The sequence below is a fragment of the Delphinapterus leucas genome, chromosome 7 (assembly GCF_059928025.1).
Source record: "Delphinapterus leucas isolate spDelLeu-1000000601 "Yukka" chromosome 7, BTC_Dleu_Yukka2, whole genome shotgun sequence".
Lineage (NCBI taxonomy): Eukaryota > Metazoa > Chordata > Mammalia > Artiodactyla > Monodontidae > Delphinapterus > Delphinapterus leucas.
Window position 1 is genome coordinate 3,301,541 of NC_143135.1, and position 17,599 is coordinate 3,319,139.

Here is a 17,599-nt window from a genome sequence, read left to right on the forward strand (position 1 = left end):
CCAAGACTATCAGTGGTGCTGCTGTTCACCGGGCCAAAGGCAACCAGATACCCAGGCTTTTTCATTTCAGTCAACAAACGTAGCCACCATGGGAGAATCTGAACGGGGTGGCTGGGGAGACACGGCCCGGTTTCCCAGGGGGCGCTACTGCACACGCTGCCGTGGCCTCTGATGGAGGTATGTACCCGCCCAAGAGCCAAAGGGATGAGACACCGACCACGGCCGCTGGGCAAGACGGACGGGCAGGGCAGCCCTGGGCCCTGCGTGAGATGGGGCCCCGGGAAACAGCCGGGTGAGCAGGACTGAGGTCAGAGACATCTGATCACTTGCCTGCATCTGGTGGCCGGCACACCTGTTGTGACGCTCCAACACCTCAAGCCATCCTGCCACTGCCCACTCAGTCTTCCTTGCCAAGGAACTTAAACGGAATTAGATGTGTTCTTCAAACCCCAGAACACAGAGAGCAGGAAGGGAACACAGCCCTTAAAGCTCCAGGGAAGAGACCACAGCACAAGGCAGAAATCCATTATTTCTGTGCAGTCCCGAGAGGGAGTACAGGCTGGAAACAATAGTAAATCTCTCCGCGCCAGACACCATTCAGAGCACTGCACCCCGAGCGTCTAACAGAGCTGTGAGGCAGGAACGAACAGCCCCATTTTACAGATAAAGAGACAAAGTCTTGCCAAGGTCCACAGCGAGCACAGGACCAGGACATGCTGTAGAGCTTCCACAGCTACGCCCACTTGTAGGGAAGAACCCCAAGGAGTGCTGTTTGTGTCAGGATCCACCACTGGTGACAAGGACACATCACTCTGCCCCCCTCCAAGTGCATTTGCGAAGAGCCAGGGGTCCAGGAGGCTGGGCAAGCTGGGGGCTCCTCCCAGCTGAAACCCCTCAGGGTTGTGAAAAAGGGAGATTTAATTCAGAGGCAACCCGGATACCTCACTTCCCTTGGCTAGAATCAGGGAAGCCTGGACCTCAGGATCCCAGGTTTTTACAGAGCAAAGACATGATATTTGTAAAATGACCCCCAGCTTTGAGCCACGTGACACGTGGCATCTGCTTTTATTCCCATCAGAATTCCAACTCAAAGCTGATTATCTCCTTTACCGACGAGGAAACAGAGGCTCGGAGAGAGCAGATGCCACCTCCTGTGGGGTACAGCAGCTGGAGACTGTGAGTCCTACCGAGTGAGCGGCCCCGGCCCATCCTCCCATTAGGCTCTTCCTGCCCCGGCCCTGAGCTACCCCAATTCCTCCCAGTGCGTTCCCCTGTGGCCTAAGTCAGTCCAAGCCCGCCTCTATTGCCTGCAGCTGCAGCTTCCTGGCTGACACAGCACCTGACCCCGATGCCAGTGTGTTTTCTCCCATACCCTGCAGCCTCCTTCTGCAGTGAGAACTGGAGCAGCCCCTTCCTCTCCCTTCACTACCCCCCTCAGTGGCAGAGACAAAGGCCAATTGAAAAGGAGTCACCGGGCTGCACAATGGGTTTGAAAATGAGTGTAACAGGCCCACACAGCTTTGAAGCTTCACATAAAGCCAAAAGCAGGGAGCAGCGGCTTCCTGCCTTGGCCTTGGAGCCTGCCATCTGGGCAAGCTAAAAATAAAGGCTCCTTTTTCAAGCAAGAGTTTATAAATGTGACCACAAAGGCCCTGATGAAGACATCAAGGCCCTGGAGAAAACCACATGGCCTGAAACGTTTAGCACCCCACAGGCTCGCCAGGAAAGCCCAGCTCTCCCTCTCCCACACAGGCACCAGTGACCAGCTTTTTTCTGGCAGCAACCAGGAGGACGAAGTGGAGAGTGTGGGGGCTCTTTATGGGGGCAGCGAAGGAGACCATAAAAGGAGAAGACTGGGTATAACACAAAGTACAGCAGTGGCAACACAGAAACAGAAACGGCCACGCCGCTCCCAGCCCCGCCATCCAGCCGCGCGCCCCCAGCGTCCCAGTGACCTGGGCCTGCCCGCCTCTCCAAGCCTTTCCTCCTTGCTCACCTTTTGCTCCAGCTGCATTTCTACCTTTGGGCCTCCTCCGTGCCTGAACCTGGAATGTTCTTCCCCCTCTCTGCGTGGCCTGGACCACCTGATTTCGAGTAGAATCGCCCCAATCACGCGCTCACATCTCCCCATTTTCTCTTTTCATGGCGCTCATTACTACCTCAGATTGGCTTATTAATTTGCTTATTGATTATCTGCCCCCCACAAACACACACACACACTTCTGGAAGATAAGCCCCACGAAGACAGGAGCTCTGCCTACCTCATGCCCTGCTGTCTCCCTGGCAAAGGCAATGTCTGCACAGGCCTTCTTCCAGAGGCCCCTAGTTGCCGCTCAAGCCTCGGGCCCACCGCAGCCATCCTGCAGCCACTCTGGCTCCGGAAGCTTCCATCTGGTGCTCAGAGACCTGGTAAAGACAGAGACTTCCCTAGTGCCTCCAGCGACTCCTCCCGAGCGCTGCCTGCCCCTGTACTGACCTTTCTTGACCCCTGGCCCGGAAAGTTACTGCGACTCCTCCCCCTGGCCCACCCATGTTTCTGCAGCCCGCGTCCTAACCGTCTGCGGCCCCGCCACCCGGTGAAAACAGGCACCTCCTCTATCTAGAGTTAATATGCTTCCCAGGTCCTGCCCCAGTAGAGGCTGCTGGGGCAGAAATCAGAGCCGTTCCCAGGTGGAGGGGGTGGCAGCTCCTCCCCAGGGAGGCGGCGGGTCACCAGGTGGGGAGAGAGGCACTTCCCAAATCCCTCACCAGCGGCTAAGCAGACGGCGCTGGGCCGATACCCGGGCTCAGTCTCCTCCTGCCCTCTCCCTCTCCCGCCACGGGCCTGCCACACGGGATGGGCCGCACCAGGCAGGTAGAAAGCACCAGCACCATGGGGGAACTCGGGGGATGGCTGGGGGGACGGAATCCCCCCGGGCCGGGACTGGGAGCGCAGTGATTCTCCCAGAACCGGGGGTGTGGCTAACTTACCTCAATTCCCAGCTTCTGGAAGAAGGCGCCCGTTCTGCCGTCTGCTGGCGGAGAGCTGCTCCGCGGACCACAAAGGCACCCGGGGTTGGGGGGCCTGCGCCCTCCTTGGGGGGCCCCAGGTAGCCCCGGGAGCCGCTGCCAGGTTCCGGGTGGAAATGGGCCGGAAAATGGAGTGCAAAGGGGTCACAGGGGCCGGCCGGGCATCGAGGGGCCTCGCGCGCCATCTCGTCGGCCTCCTCCACCCCGCCCGCCCTGGGCACGGCCTATGTCGGAACCGCCTCCAGCCCAGGACGCCTGTGCCACCCCAGCCGCCGTCCCCAGGGTCTGCACCGGTGCCCCAGGACCCCAGCGGACCCAGCGGAGCCAGTGGGCCCAGCAGGCCCGTAACCTGGCCTCGAGGTCCGGCGCTCCTGCCTTGAACGGACGCTCGAGCAGAGTGCAGAGAACGCTGGGCGGGCCACGTGCCCCCTGTTAACCAATCACGACTGGCAAAAAAAGGACCGCAGGGCACGTGCCCCCGTGAACCAATCACGACTGGCCAAAAAAGGACAGCGGGGCACGTGCCCCATGGGGACCAATCATGACCGGCAAAGTATGAATCCATGATTAGCCCACCTGAAGTAGGCCGGGCAGCTTCTGACCAATCCGGAGGCCAGGAGGCGGGCCATGGACGAGGCGGCCCCGCCCACCCGGAACCTCGGCTCTGGAGACTCGGGCGTCTTGGCCTTCCTAGCCACAGCGGGGCCTGGGAGCTACAGGTGCTCTCCAGGAGCCAGCCCTGGGGGAAGCGGGGAGAGCCGCTGCGGAGGAAACCGAGAGCTCCACCCTGGCTCCCTTTCCTCGGCGAGGCCCATGTTCCCCCGCCCCCACCTGTCCCCACGCCCACTCAGCTGCCAGGCCAGGGAGACTCCGTCGTGGGGCTCAGACAGCCGTGCGACCCCCGCTTTTCCATTGGGAGGAGCACACTGTCGAAGGTCATTGTCTTAATAGATTTGTCGTTTTGAGTTTCAGGGCCTCACAACCACAGTGGGTGTATATGGAGAAAGAATTACTGCAGTCCTGCCGCCAGACTTTCAGCACCTAGGCGAACATATCGCCTTCCCTCTCTTCAACACCCATCCCCTTACCTTTCTCCAATCACGATGCGATTGCACTATATTGCTTTCCCTTTCCCCAAGGCTTGTTACAGGGTTGCAGTGTCCCCAGCTCTTCGTGGTAATGGCGGTGAGGTATTCTTCCCTGAAGAATAAACTTACCCGCAACCCTCCAGCTGTGCAGCGTCGGGGTACAGCTGAAGTGCCACAGTGTCCTATTTGGCTGTGTGGCACTGAGTGCATGCCCCCGCCCCCCACTCTCCCAGGGGCGGTGGCCCTGCAGTTTGCCGAGCCTGCATGGGGACACCACTGAGGGCAGCCCATCCGGCCACACCGAACACCCCGAGGCCGCCTCCATCCTCCTGAGCAGAGTGGCCGGTAGTTTTGCCCTGGGTGACCCCCCCAACCATGGTTTACTCTCCAGGGTGGGACCTCCTCATCTGGGAACCAGCCGCCCGGCTCCCACCTGTACCAACCACCAATGAACCAAGCAACCTCTGGGCTTCTCAGTGTTTCCATCTGAAATATGGGCTGACAATCCCTGTGGCCCCAGGACCTTTGTGGGGGCAGATGAGGTCCTGTATGGGAAATTCTTTGGCAATGCAAAAGGGAATAAACACACACAGGCTGAACTATTTATTTAACCAGGAGGTAAATATACATGTGGTACAAAACTCAAATCAGGAAAAGGCATGTCTCCCTGCCCCACTGGGCTCCCCAGACCCGGGGCCCCACCGCAAAGCCTATTAAAGATTCCTTGTGATTCTTTCCTGGCCGGGTGCATACACCTGCAAGCATATGCGTATGAATCATTTAAAAAACCCAAATATACCTCACTCTACACACTGCTGGGTACTAGTCTTACTCTCTTTAAAATTATTATGAAATATATTGGACACGCCAAAAGGATGGGGAAAAAGGAGCACCCAGGTCCCCACCCAAATGAAGACACCAAACACCACAGGTAGCTGTGGTGTTTGGTGTCCAAGCCCCTTGCACCCTCCCTCCAGAGTCTACCTCCTTTCCTCCCACCCAGAGGTAACCACTGCCCTGAGCTTGGCGTTTATCATTTCTATGGATGTGTTTATATGTTTATTGCTTGTGTATGTGTCCATAAACAATATGTAGTATTATTGTGCACATTTGAAAGCCTTATGTAATTGGTCTCTACTTCATGCATGATAAACCCACAATCCCTATAAAGAAAGAGAATGGTGCCCGGCACTCATTCACCACGCAGTTGTGTCCGCTGCCATCATCAGTGAGAGTACCCCGATTACTGGCATTCATGAACTCTGCAGCTGCTCCAATACGACTTCTGAGATTCATCTAAGATGACAGATGCATCTCTAAATCATTTGTGTTCACAGTTGAGTAGTATTTTATTATATGCATATATCAAAATTTATTTATCCATTCATTTGTTGATCCATCTTATAGAGTATTTCCTTTTTTTTTTTTGGCTATAAAAACAATACTTTTGGGGCTTCCCTGGTAGCGCAGTGGTTAAGAATCCGCCTGCCAATGCAGGGGGCACGGGTTCAAGCCCTGGTCTGGGAAGATCCCACATGCCGCGGGGCAACTAAGCCCGTGCGCCACAACTACTGAGCCTGCGCTCTAGAGCCCACAAGCCACAACTACTGAGCCCACATGCCACATCTATTGAAGCCTGCGCACCTAGAGCCCATGCTCCGCAACAAGAGAAGCCACTGCAATGAGAAGCCCGCGCACCGCAACAAAGAGTAGCCCCTGCTCGCCGCAACAAGAGAACGCCTGCATGCAGCAACGAAGACCCAGTGCAGCCAAAAATAAACAAATTAAATTAAAAATTAAGGAAAAAATCATCACCCCAAAAGGAAACCCCATGCCCGTTGGCAGTCACTCCCCACTCCTCGTCGTCCCCCAGCCCCCGGCAACCACTAGTCTGCTTTCTGTCTATGGATTTATTGAGGCTGTCTTTTATCTCTACGTCACCAATTCTTATGCAAAAAAGCAAGAATATATAGTCAGTCAGCCCTCCATATTCATGGGTTCTGTATCCTCAGACTCAACCAACCACAGATTGAAAGTATGTGTGGGAAAAGAAATTCCAGAAAGTTCCAAAATGCAAAGCTTGAATTTTCCATGCACCCAGCAACTATCTACATAGTACTGACATTGTATTAGGTATTACATGTAATCTACAGAGATTTAAAGTATATGGGAGAATGTACATGGATTATTTGCAAATACTACACCACTTTACATAAGGGACTGGAGCATCCACAGATTTTGGTGTCCGTGGGGGTCCCCGAAGCACCCTCCCCCGTCCCCGGGATACTGCGGGACAACTATAGTGGGAAACAAATCACTGCTTTGCTCAGAGAGGGCAACCAAGCTGTACGGAGTTATTGGCACCATCTAGTGGTCAGTTTGAGGAAATGTCTTGCTAAACCTCCTCCCCTGCTCTATTCTATCCACGCCCCTTACAGGATCCTGCCCAAGCTTGCCCTTTCCAGCTCCTTCCAACAAGTCATTAATCTCCTTTAGGCAAAATCTCCACCAAATACCACACAACCTCTTCCCCCACCCAGAAATGAGGACTAGACAAACAAGTGATGCCAGTATCTCTCCTTGCCAGTGGGCAGATTTTCACAAACGCCGCCACCCTCTCCTTGAGGCAATGTCCCCTTACGGACCCAAGCCCTACTTACGTCCGCTGTTCCAGCAGCACACCTTGCTGGACCTAGAGCCTCATCTCCTGCCCCATGTGCCTGGCAACGCCCCTAGGCTCTAGGTGCAGGTACCGACGAATCGATGACCTCGTGGTAATCTGGATGTCAGGGCTAGCTTTCTGTTCTGTGTGCCTGCTCCCTCTTCTGTTTCACCCCTAAACACGTTCTTTACCTTCTTACAAGCCGGACTCTGCGTTAACAAGATGCTTGTTAAAATTTATCTAACACTCTTGGTGTTTTATGGCAAGAGGGTTTTCATAATGTCTAGTCCCAAATATTTCCAGAATTGAAAGTCCTTGTTTGAATTTCCCATGAGCTTGTAGAGAATCATTTGTGTATTTTTAAGAAAGGAAGCAAACAAAGGAGAAAAGGAAGAAAAAAGGGAGCCATTCACTGGAAGTAAATTAAACACAAGCAACAACAAAAAATGTTTTCACTTACTAGACTGTCAGAGGTTTAAAATTTTTACAATACTCATATTCGGCAAAAATACGAAGAAACATGCTCTCTTGCGTAAGCTACAGCAAACCTATTTACAGGGAAATTTCCTACTCATTAACCCAGTGAATCAACTGGGAATTGTGTTTGCACTTACAACGGATACTGAAAATAACAATGGTGTAAATAGAATAAAAGTTTTATCAAGTTAAAACACACACACACACACACACACACACACACACACCCCTGAGCTGTGAGTTGAGTTTTACTCTGGTTCTTACTGAACGGAACCTGAACTGGAGACCACCTCTGATAGCTCTGACAATCTGCTCTGAGAGGAAGGGGGTGGGGCCAGTCTGTATATGGCCGGCTAGGAACATGCACAGCCAAGCATACATCTCAACAAAAGGTCACTGTTGGGAATTCCCTGGCGGTCCAGCGGTTAGGACCCAGCACTTTCACTGCCAGGGGCCCAGGTTCGATCCCTGGTCGGGAAACTAAGATCCCTCAAGCCACGTGGTGCAGCCAAAAAGCATTTTTTTAATAAAAATTAAAAAACAAAAGGTCACTGCTACTCACGAGCAACAGGTATGCATCTCATTTAATGTGTGTGTGTGTGTGTGTGTGTGTGTTTTCTGTGTATGGGAAGATGCAAGAATCTGGGTTCATTACAATTCTTCTGAGGTCTCTATCTACCTAAGGGGCCTGTCCTTCCAAAGTACAGACAGCGTCGTGCTGTTCTTCGGCCTCAGTTCCTCTCAGGGTACACTGTCCAGCAGCAGCTGCAGTGACTAATGACTTAATCCTTGTAGAACTGGATGGTGGGCATCATTCTTCATTTTAGTTTATTTCTCTGCCTCATTAAAAAAAAAAGTACTGAAGCGGCAAGACTAGTGTGGCCACTCCATGACGCCATCGTGAACCCAAGCTCTGCCTCTGCTCCGCCATCCTCAGAGGGGACCTTCAAAATGCCTCATAGTCCAAAACAGCTGGCAGAAGGCCAGCCATCACACCCATATTCCAGACGACAGAAAGGAGAAACAGGGGAATGGGGACTGGCTGTGAATGAGCACGGGATCAGGGCCTCACCTACGAGGGACACTGGCCAAGGGGAACGACTTTGATTTGAAGCCACTTCTCAACACTCACACCACAGCAGCTTGGGTCACTCGTTCAATCACTACATCAGCTGCGGATCATCGATCCAGCACCTTCTGGGAACCCAGTATCAGCCTCGTGGGGGAGGAGAGGGAAAATAGGGACCCTGCTCTTCAAAAACAGCCTAAGGACGGGAGATTAGCTCCCCGTGGCTGCTGTCACAAATGACCCCAAACCTACTGGCCCAGAACAACAGAAGTCCATTACCCTACAGCTCCGTAGGTCAGCATCCAGCGGGCATCTCTCTGGGCTAAGATCAAGGTGAGGGCGGGGCTCATGGCTGCAGGAGGCTCCCAGGATGAACCTGTTCCCTTGCCTTTTCCGGCTTCTAGAGGCGCCCCCAGTCCTTGGCTCGTGGCCCCTCCCTCCACCTCCCAAGCCAGCACCGGCGGGTCGAGTCCTTTTACAGGCCATCGCTCTGATCCCTCTTCTGTCTCCCTCCTCCACTCTTAAGGACCCTTGGGATTACATGGCACGCATTGGATAACCCCAAACGAAGGCCAGCTGATTACCTGCCCTTTGCCATGTAGTGTGACACAGTCACAGGCTCCCAGGACTGGCACATGGACATCTTTGGGAGGTCACTATTCTGTCCACCCGAGGGTTATCAGGCCTACAGAAAATGTTCACACGCATCTCCTCACACAGCCCACTCGGGAGGTGGTGTTTCCATTTCTTTGTTTTTTTTTCTTTACGTTTTTATTTATTTTTCGCTGCGTTAGGTCTTTGTTGCTGCACACGGGCTTTCTTTAGTCGCGGTGAGCGGGGGCTACTCTTTGTTGCAGTGCGCGGCCTTCTCATTGCGGTGACTTCTCTTGGAGCACGGGCTCTAGGCCTGCAGGCTTCAGTAGTTGTGGCACGCAGGCTCAGTAGTTGTGGCACGCGGGCTTAGCTGCTCTGCGGCACGTGGGATCTTCCCGGACCAGGGCTCGAACCCGTGTCCCCTGCATTGGCAGGTGGACTCTTAACCACTGCGCCACCAGGGAAGCCCGGTGTTCCCGTTTCTAATAGGAGGTTTAATCAACAGAGAAAATGCTGACGTTAACCTAGAGACGGCAGACGTTAGTGGGAAATCTCTACAGCTCACAAATGACAACTGAACTGTCTCAGGTGGTTTTGAACATCACTGAAGAAGCAATATTATAACTCTGATTGTGGGCAGGAAAAAAGCAGCTTCTCAGCCAACCTATTTCTATTTGCCTACGTTCCCTTCCATTTGTCATTTTCACAATCACAGATGCAGAGTTTGTCTTCCCAGGGCAGAACAGACAGGTCAGAAGAAATATCCAAAGGGATATTGGGAGGAAAAAAAAAAACAGAATTTAAAACCTGGGTCTGAGAGGATAACATTAGGGTCTCCTAATGTTTCAGGAAAAACAAATTCCTAAAACGTATTGTTATGTCTTACTGGTAAGGTGCATACACTCTACCCATCAGATCCTTAAGGTGTATCCTGGCAAAACACTCCAAATCCAAGTATGGAGAATGAGCCCTGAAGCCCGTCTGGGAGGAGAGAGGACATTGTTTCTAATCCCTTTTTCAGATGAAGAAATCAGAGCGTAAAGTCAAGCAGGCGCACGCCCCACGCGGCACGTCCAGGGCGCAGAGCATCAGAACAGGCCTTCCTCTCCCGAGAGGCCCCACCTGCCCGCCAGGCTCTGCGGTCAGCAGGACACACACAGACACGGCCAAGAGGTGGTCACAGGCGGAGACAGGCTGGGCAGACGCTGGGCCAGCGGGGCCTTCCTGCCCCTGCCTTTGTCGCGTTCTGCCCTCACCCCGTCGTGGGGAAACCTCCCTGCCCCATTTCTTCAGGAACAGCGTCCCCCGCAGGCGGCTGCAGGCAGGGCGGCCCGACTCCCAGCGCTGGGGCCTCCCATCCGACCCCACACATTGCCGTGGGGGGAGGGGCCTCTCAGGCTTGGGTCCCGCGAGCAAAGCTGGCCAAGGGGCAGAAGTGCCCAGGGGGCAATGGTGCTACCTCCAGGCTTGAAGGGGCTCAATGGGGCAACTCAGCACCACGAGAAGGTTCCACAGGGGGGGTCTGGTGGGAAGGAAATAAGCCCAGGAACTCAGGCTCCCAGCTCCCAGGTGACCCAGGTCAGCTCCCACCAGACCCGGGGAGTCAGGAACACGATGGGGGGCAGCCAGGGCCGACTTCCAAATTCCTGAATTTCCAGAGAGCGCCACTGTAACAGTCCTCCAGTCTTAGCTTGAAAACAAAAGGTCACCACCACACCTGCCTGAGGGTCTAGGCAGCCCACCAGGCCAAGGTCCTCAAGAGGGGGCTGGGGAGAGCACATCTTCCAGAAGCTTCGAAGCTCTCGTTCCGCCAGACGAGCTGCCTGCAAGGGGAGCCCTGCCTACCACCTTGGAAACCAGGCAGCCGGGTTAGCACGCAGCACACCCCACCCCTCACCGTCGGAGGCTCCAAAGCAGGAACCTGCACAACTGGGAGCGGACCACCACTGAGCGGGGCGGCCTGGACGTGTCAGTCCTGACGCTTCTCTGCTGCCGCCCACGACCTCCGGGGCTTCTCGGCTGACCTGGAGGCTGCAACCCCTCTCCCCCCACCACCGAAGCCTGCCCTTCCTCCGCTCAGCACCACTGTCTCCTGGACACGGACTGCTGCGCCCGCGAGGAAAATGATACCTTTGACTACACTGCAATCACCTCGCGATGTATTTTGAAAACCGTAATTCAGAAATGAGTTTTAAACACAGCATTTTCCGTCTTGCTTGGAATCGTTGCACAAATTTCGAGAGTTAAAACATTTCCTCTCCTAAAAAACGCCTTTTAAGGAGCGTGCTTCTTCAAAAGGGAAGCTGGTTGGCCCAGAGCTGATAAATACAAGGCTTTACCTCGCCGGGTGGTGACAGCAAGGCCGTCCCCCACTGTAGAATGAAGTGAATCAGCAGCAAGTGGATCAAAAAAAGTTTATTTTGAATATTTAATTTAAAAAAATCATACCTATGAGGTGTGCTACAGAAATTCAGATACAAGAATTGCATATAAAACCCGACCTAATCGTGGTAAAGCAAATGCACTTCAGGAAAGAAAACGTGTACCTCATGGTCACTGGCATCCCAACACCAGAGACATTTCCACGTGGTCCCCCGGGAGGACACTGCCGCGGCCACGTGCGGGAGTTGGGTGGGCCTCGCGGTCCCTCCCGGGGGAAGGGCTCCCCGCAGCGGCCACGGCAGCGTCTCGGGCCACAGCACTCCCTCTTGTTCTCAGCCAAGTCAATCCATCAGATTTTGCTGTCACTTAACATGATATTTTGGCAAAAAGAGCACGGCCTCCTTGACGGGAAGCATTTCTGCGGTTCACCATGGGGAAGGGACCTGCCTTCCCCCAGCAGCGGCTGTCTCCCCACAGGGCGGACACAGGCCAGCTGCCCGGGGCTGGGGACAGCGGGAGGACAGCCTTTAAGGGACTGGTGACACTGAAGCGGGGGCGGGAGCAGGGGCCCAGCAGCCCTCCTGGAGGCCGGGGGGAGGCGAGTGAACGAGGACAAGAGGAGGGAGCCGCGGAGAAAGGGGGGGGTCTTCGCTGAAACCCAGCAAAGACTGTGGGATTTCACAGCGCAAGGGGCTTTTCCGACCGAGCCGACAGCTCCCGTACTTTCTAGCGACTGCCCCACAATTCTAACTTCCTATTAGGCCCTCCCTCTTCCTCCAAAACCCTGGGCGGGGACTCCTGCCCCCACCTCTTGGAGCGGAGGGCGAGAGGCGGGCAGGGACAACACGCACTCAGGACCAAAGGTCCCCGAAGTGGCTCCAGGGAACAGTTGATTTGGCAAAAAAAAAAAAAAAAAATTTAAATGCATAAAAACAATCACCGAGTCCTCCAAGGAGCATGATTACAATATATTAGCAAGTTCTGTGGCGTAAACATTTTCAAAAGCATCAGCAAAGTATTAAATATAAAAGCAGTGCACACTCCCCTCGGCACCCTGAAGAAAACACCGGAAGGCGGGCGTGGCCACAGACGGCGAGGGCGTGGCCAGCTACCTACTGCCTCAGCTCCACGTAGTTGGCGGGGAAGAGCCCATACCTGCCCTTGCACAGCCCGCGCCACCAGCCATCGTCAATCATCTCGATGTTGGTGATGATGTCGTCGGGGTCGAAGGAGATCTCATCATCGCCCGCTAGGGAGGAGGGCACAGAGAGAGGGCAGCGGTCACACTCGGCGTTCCCTGCTCAGCCACCAGAGGAAAAGCCTCCAGCAGCCCCTCGAGCTGGCGGCCTCCCACTGAGGCTCCATGGGAGTGCAGGGTTCTGGGGGTGGAAGCTCCATGGGGGTGCAGGGTTCTGGGGGTGCAGGGTCCTGGGGGTGGAGGGTTCACTGTCTCCCCTACTCTGTGAAGGGGGCTTTGCACACACAGGTGCGGACACAGAGACAGGGCAGAGCCCTTCAAACAAAACCCTAACCCAGAGCAGATGAAGTGTGGTTGAGGGAGATGCAGGAATTCCTTGGACTGTATCTGCAACTTTTCTATAACCTTGAAATTCTTCCAAAATAAATTCTTTTTAAAAATCGTAAATAACGCTCTGAGAGTCAGACTTTGAAGAGACGAACGACTGGAAGCCCCGCCACCACCATTTCCAGCCCTCGGGGCGGTGTCTCACCAGCCTGGTAGTCGTAGAGGGCGATGGCTGTGATTCCAAGATCGTTCTCATATTCACCGTAGGTACCCTCCTCTAGAATAAACCAGAACAGGGTCTGAGGGGGAAGCAGAGCTCCACTCTCACTCCCGTCAGACGCCCCTTCCTCAGGTCCGGGTGGAGGAGCCAGTCAGGAGAGGACGCTGCGGGGTGCCGAGCGCGAATCGGGAGGGTGCGCCGTGGGCCGTCGGGCTCCTTCTCCCAAGGGGAGGAATCGGCTCCAAGGAGCGAATCCACGTGTAATGATCTCGATAGAGGCACTGACAGTTTTCAGGGTGTCATTTTTTACATTTTAAAGATTGAGCACTACTTTTAGGAAAGGTCATATCATGAACAAATGAATGGCAAGCAGCAGACGGCTGACCACACCTCACGCTGTGCTCAGGGAAGGTGAGAGCCCTGCCCTGGTGTAGATTCTGATACTGATTTTCATGTCACTCCAAGTGGGAGAACGGGCTTGTGTTAAATCTGTCCAAACACATTAAAGGAAACCTCATCTCTAGAAATCAAAGACCAATTTGAGTGTTCATCCATCCATAAGATCTTCAGAGTGCGCAGAAATCTCCCTCTTCAGAGACCTCAACGTACTCTGGCTTCCTGAAGACCTCACGAGCTTCTACTCTGATACAACAACAGCAAGAGCCCCTTCCTCCAAGCCCAGCCCTCTCAGCACCCTGAGCACAAGCAGGGATCTCCTGGAACCCCCCGAGAGGCCAGGCCAAGCCCCCTGGGGTCCGGGGCCCGCAGCAGGAGGACAGGAGCCCCGCAAGCATGGCAGAGGTGGGGCAGGTCGGCCAGCAGGGGAACAGAAGCAGAGGGGGGTGGAATGCAGGAGACCCGTGTACCTGCTTGGTAGTGGCCCGGGGCCTCCGTGCTTTCGTAGACGGCCTCCGGGGCATAGGCCTCCCGGTACTCGGTGGCCTCCGTGCTGTACACCGGCTCAGGCTCACCGGTGTGGCTCGGCTCGGCCTGGAACGGAGCCGCGGCCTGGGGAGAGTCAAGGAGACGGTTCCCGTGGCCCGTGCCGTGTCACGGCCACGGCCACACGGCCAAGAGAGACACGCGGACCACTCTCAGCCCCGGCTGAGACGAGACAGACACGGGGAGGCATCACCTGCTCACACCCCGCAGACACCTGGGCCCTAACGGGTCCCGCAGTGCCGAGAGCCAGGCTCCCCTTCACAAGCCCGTCTTCACACCCCCGATAGGGGAGTCCTGCCATCACCAAAGACCTGCCAGCTGCGAGAGCCCCACTTTCCTGGGGCAGGTCTGGCCCGTTTCCTCTTTGGGTCCCAGCCCTCCTGGGCCTCTGCCGGCAGCTCCACGGCATCACCCCATCCCACTGGCTAGGGCATCTGAGCCTGCGGGTGGCGGGTTCCATCCTCACCGAACCCTCCGTGGAGGTGAGGCGAGGAAGTGACCAACAAGTCCCATGCAAGAGGACATCAAGAGCGCTCTGCTGACAGCCACCTGCGCCGCGACCCCAGTTCCCAACCATCCACCACCAACAGCGGCTTCAACCGGCGTTTCCGACCAGGGTCCACCTGAGGGCACCCTCGCGGGTCAGAAAAGGAAGGTGCACACGGAGAGCCCCAGGGAGAGCCGGTGGTCAGGCCTCGGCTTCCCACAGAGGGTGACAGAGGGGTGCGGCAGGCCGCGAGCGCTACTCCAGAGGCCACAGGGCAGGGTTCCACCTGGGCCGGGCACCGGGCCCCACTCCAGGGCTAAACAAAGAGGTGACGGACTCCTACTAGCAATTGCCCCTGGAGGTGAAGGGAACAGACCGGAGGGTGAGGGGCCAGACGGTGCTGCAGGGACACTGCACACAGCCGCCAGCAACACCCTAACCTCCTATCTTCCCGCAGCAGCACCCCCCACCCGTCACGTGGTTGGGCAGGGCTCCCTGCCCCACCCAGGACAACGTGTCATTCCAGCCTTCTCAAAGGACCAGCCGCTAGTGACGGGCCCAGCAGTGGGCCCCGATGGGCGGATGCACAGGGGCCCCCTTTGCACGGGGTTACAGATCCTAAGACCGCACCCGCCATACCTGCCACACCCGCCAGGCAGAGGGGTGAGCCTACGGACCACCCCGAGGCCCAGGCCTGCCCACGGTGCTCCCACACCCTCAGCCCCTTTAGGCCCCAGCCGAGCTGAGCCAGTTTCAGTCCCTTGTGACTCAGTGAGCTCTAAGTGGTGACGTCCAGGTGAAAGGGACAGTGGGACAGAGGGGACTCGGGCTGGGCCGGGGGTGGGTGTGGACGGCAGGGGCCGAGCTGCTCTGGGAAGGGGGCCCGCAGAGCCTGTGGAGACCCGGCCGTGGGGAGGGGGGCAGGCGGCTCAGTGACCCAGGGGTCAAAGGAGCAGGTCCTGGGGACTGAAGACTGAGGAGGAAGGGCCAAGGACAGAGTCTCCGGAGAACATGGTGCTTGAGAGAGGCCAAGGGAGGAGGGCCGCGGGGCGGCGGCCGGGCGGGGACGAGGGTCCTGGAAGGGGGTGTGGTCCGGGTCGAGGGCAGCAGGGAGTGGGTGAGGGAAAGACCCGGGCACCGGCTGACCCTTGGAGGCTGACTCAGGAGAGCGCAGCGGGGCCAGCGGGCGGGTGAGAAGGCCGGCGGAGAAGCCGAGGCAGCGAGCGGCCCCCGCGCTCAGGAGGGCTGCCCTCGGGGCACCGAGCAGCGCAGGGAGGGACCCCATCCATGGGGTGCTGAGCTGGGAAGGGCGTCTCCAGGGCGTCAGAGACTCATAGGCAAAGCGGATAAAAGCACCAACCTCGCGGACGGGGCTCGAAGGCAGCCTCTCGTGGGCCGGCTGGGGCGTGGGCGACGCGGGGGGTGTGGGCTTCTGGGCCCGGGCTTGCTCCTGGAATGCAGAGACAGCAGCAGTCAGCACGTCGGCAGGCCTCCCCGCGACTGCTGCTGCTGCCGGAGGAAGGAGCGGCAACACGGAGCAGAGGCAGGGCGCAGAGGCGTCAAGGGAGCGTCTGCTCTGCAGCGAAGGTCATACGGTCAAGTCTTGTCTCAAGACACGGCCCTGGTGGCCCACGCAGTCCTGCCCCCAGGGCTGACGGAACCAGCCAGAGGCGGCAGTGCCCCCCGCACACCTGATCCGCACACCGTCACCTGGGCTCCAAGCTGATGCTGTAACAGATTGAGACCTCCGGGGACCTTCTAACAGAGCGAAGGGATTTTGCACGTAGGACGGACGTGAATCTTGGGGAGGCCACAGGATGGACAGCGGTGGACAGGTGCTGACATCCCAACCCCCAAAGTCCTGTGAATGTGTGCCCTTACAGGGCAAGAGGCTGCAGACGTGACCAAGGTAAGGACCCGAGACAGGAGGTGACCCTGGATTACCCGGGTGGACCCAGCGTCATCACAGGTCCTTACAAGCGGGAGACAGACAGTCAAAGCAGAGCTTGGAAGGGGCCACAAGCCAAGGCGGGGGCGGGGGGGACGGGAGGGGGGGCTCTAGAAGCTGAAAAAGGCAAGGACACGATTCCCCTCTGCAGCCTCCAGAAGGAAGCAGCCCCGTCACCCCTCCCAGGGCTTCCGGCCTCCAGCCTGTGAGGCGGTAGCCGTGCGCCGTCCTAAGCCACGGCACGCGGCCCCGGGAAACCGGTGCTGACAGCTGTGAGGTGGACCTTCTCCACACCACTGATCAGGAACCTGACGGCCCGGGGAGGGAAGTCGCTCGCCCAGGGACAGGACGGGAGCAGCAGACGCAGGAGCCGCACTGTCCCCACCCGCTCCCCGCCTGCTCTGCCAGGCCGCCTGACAGCCGGCGGCGGCACTGCCCACTGGAAACCACCCCCTCCGGAGACCACGCGGCTCTGGACCCCAGTGTGCCTTTGCCTGACCCGCACCAGCAGGACGGTCACGAGTCCTCACGGCGCTGGCAGCTCGCCCACGAGTTAAATCCCTGAGGCAGCATGATTCCCCGAAGGGGCCAGGCCTAGGCCGGGCTGAGCGTGGGCTTCTGGAGACCCGGGCCTGCCCCCCGCCACGCAGTGGCACGAGGACCCGTGACGGCCCCCCTCCACACCCCAATCTGGCGGGGAACAGAGACGTTCCTTCTCGGGGGCACGCTCGCTCCCGAGAATGTGCGGGTCGAGCATCCGTGGCCGCCCCGCCTGCCACAGGGAGCGCTCGGACGCGTGCGGGCCGTGTCCTGCCCCAGGAGAGCACCTCACAACCCAGAGGGCTCTGGTGCGAGCGGTACCGTGCCGATCGATGGGAGCCACTCAGGGGACAGGCGGGCGGGGAGAGGCTGGCAGGGGCTGGACACAGCGAGGGACAACACGGCGGAAGGGACGGCGAGAGAACCTCAAAGGCAGAGGGGCTGGACAACAGCGACCGAGAGTCTCCTTCTTCTCAAGCCCTCCAGCCCTTCTGCAGCTTTCAGACTGCAGGGGTCCAATTCCAAACCATAAAACGAGGAAGGCGTTATGTGAAAACGAGACCAAGTTATCTGAAAAAATGCCTCCTAGTGTGCACGTGTGTGTCTGCAGCAAAGAAAAACTTACAAGCGCCTAACTAAAAACTTAAAGGAGAGAC

At 56.9% G+C, this 17,599-nt stretch overlaps 1 protein-coding gene across 8 annotated transcripts in view; it reads right to left on the reverse strand.

The window, feature by feature from the left end:
• Window positions 1-11,299: 11,299 nt before the first annotated feature.
• CTTN (cortactin) overlaps window positions 11,300-17,599 on the reverse strand; it is a 33,259-nt gene continuing 26,959 nt past the window's right edge. For 7 of the 8 annotated variants that reach the window (XM_089914364.1, XM_089914359.1, XM_089914363.1 and 4 more), the window contains 4 exons: window positions 15,816-15,905; window positions 13,893-14,034; window positions 13,012-13,083; window positions 11,300-12,530 (listed from right to left, as the gene is read on the reverse strand). In XM_089914364.1, coding sequence (XP_089770490.1) covers window positions 12,394-12,530; window positions 13,012-13,083; window positions 13,893-14,034; window positions 15,816-15,905 — 441 coding nt within the window. In that variant the 3' untranslated portion in view covers window positions 11,300-12,393. The remainder of the gene's footprint in view (window positions 12,531-13,011; window positions 13,084-13,892; window positions 14,035-15,815; window positions 15,906-17,599) is intronic. The other variant, XM_089914360.1, reaches the window with a different exon arrangement.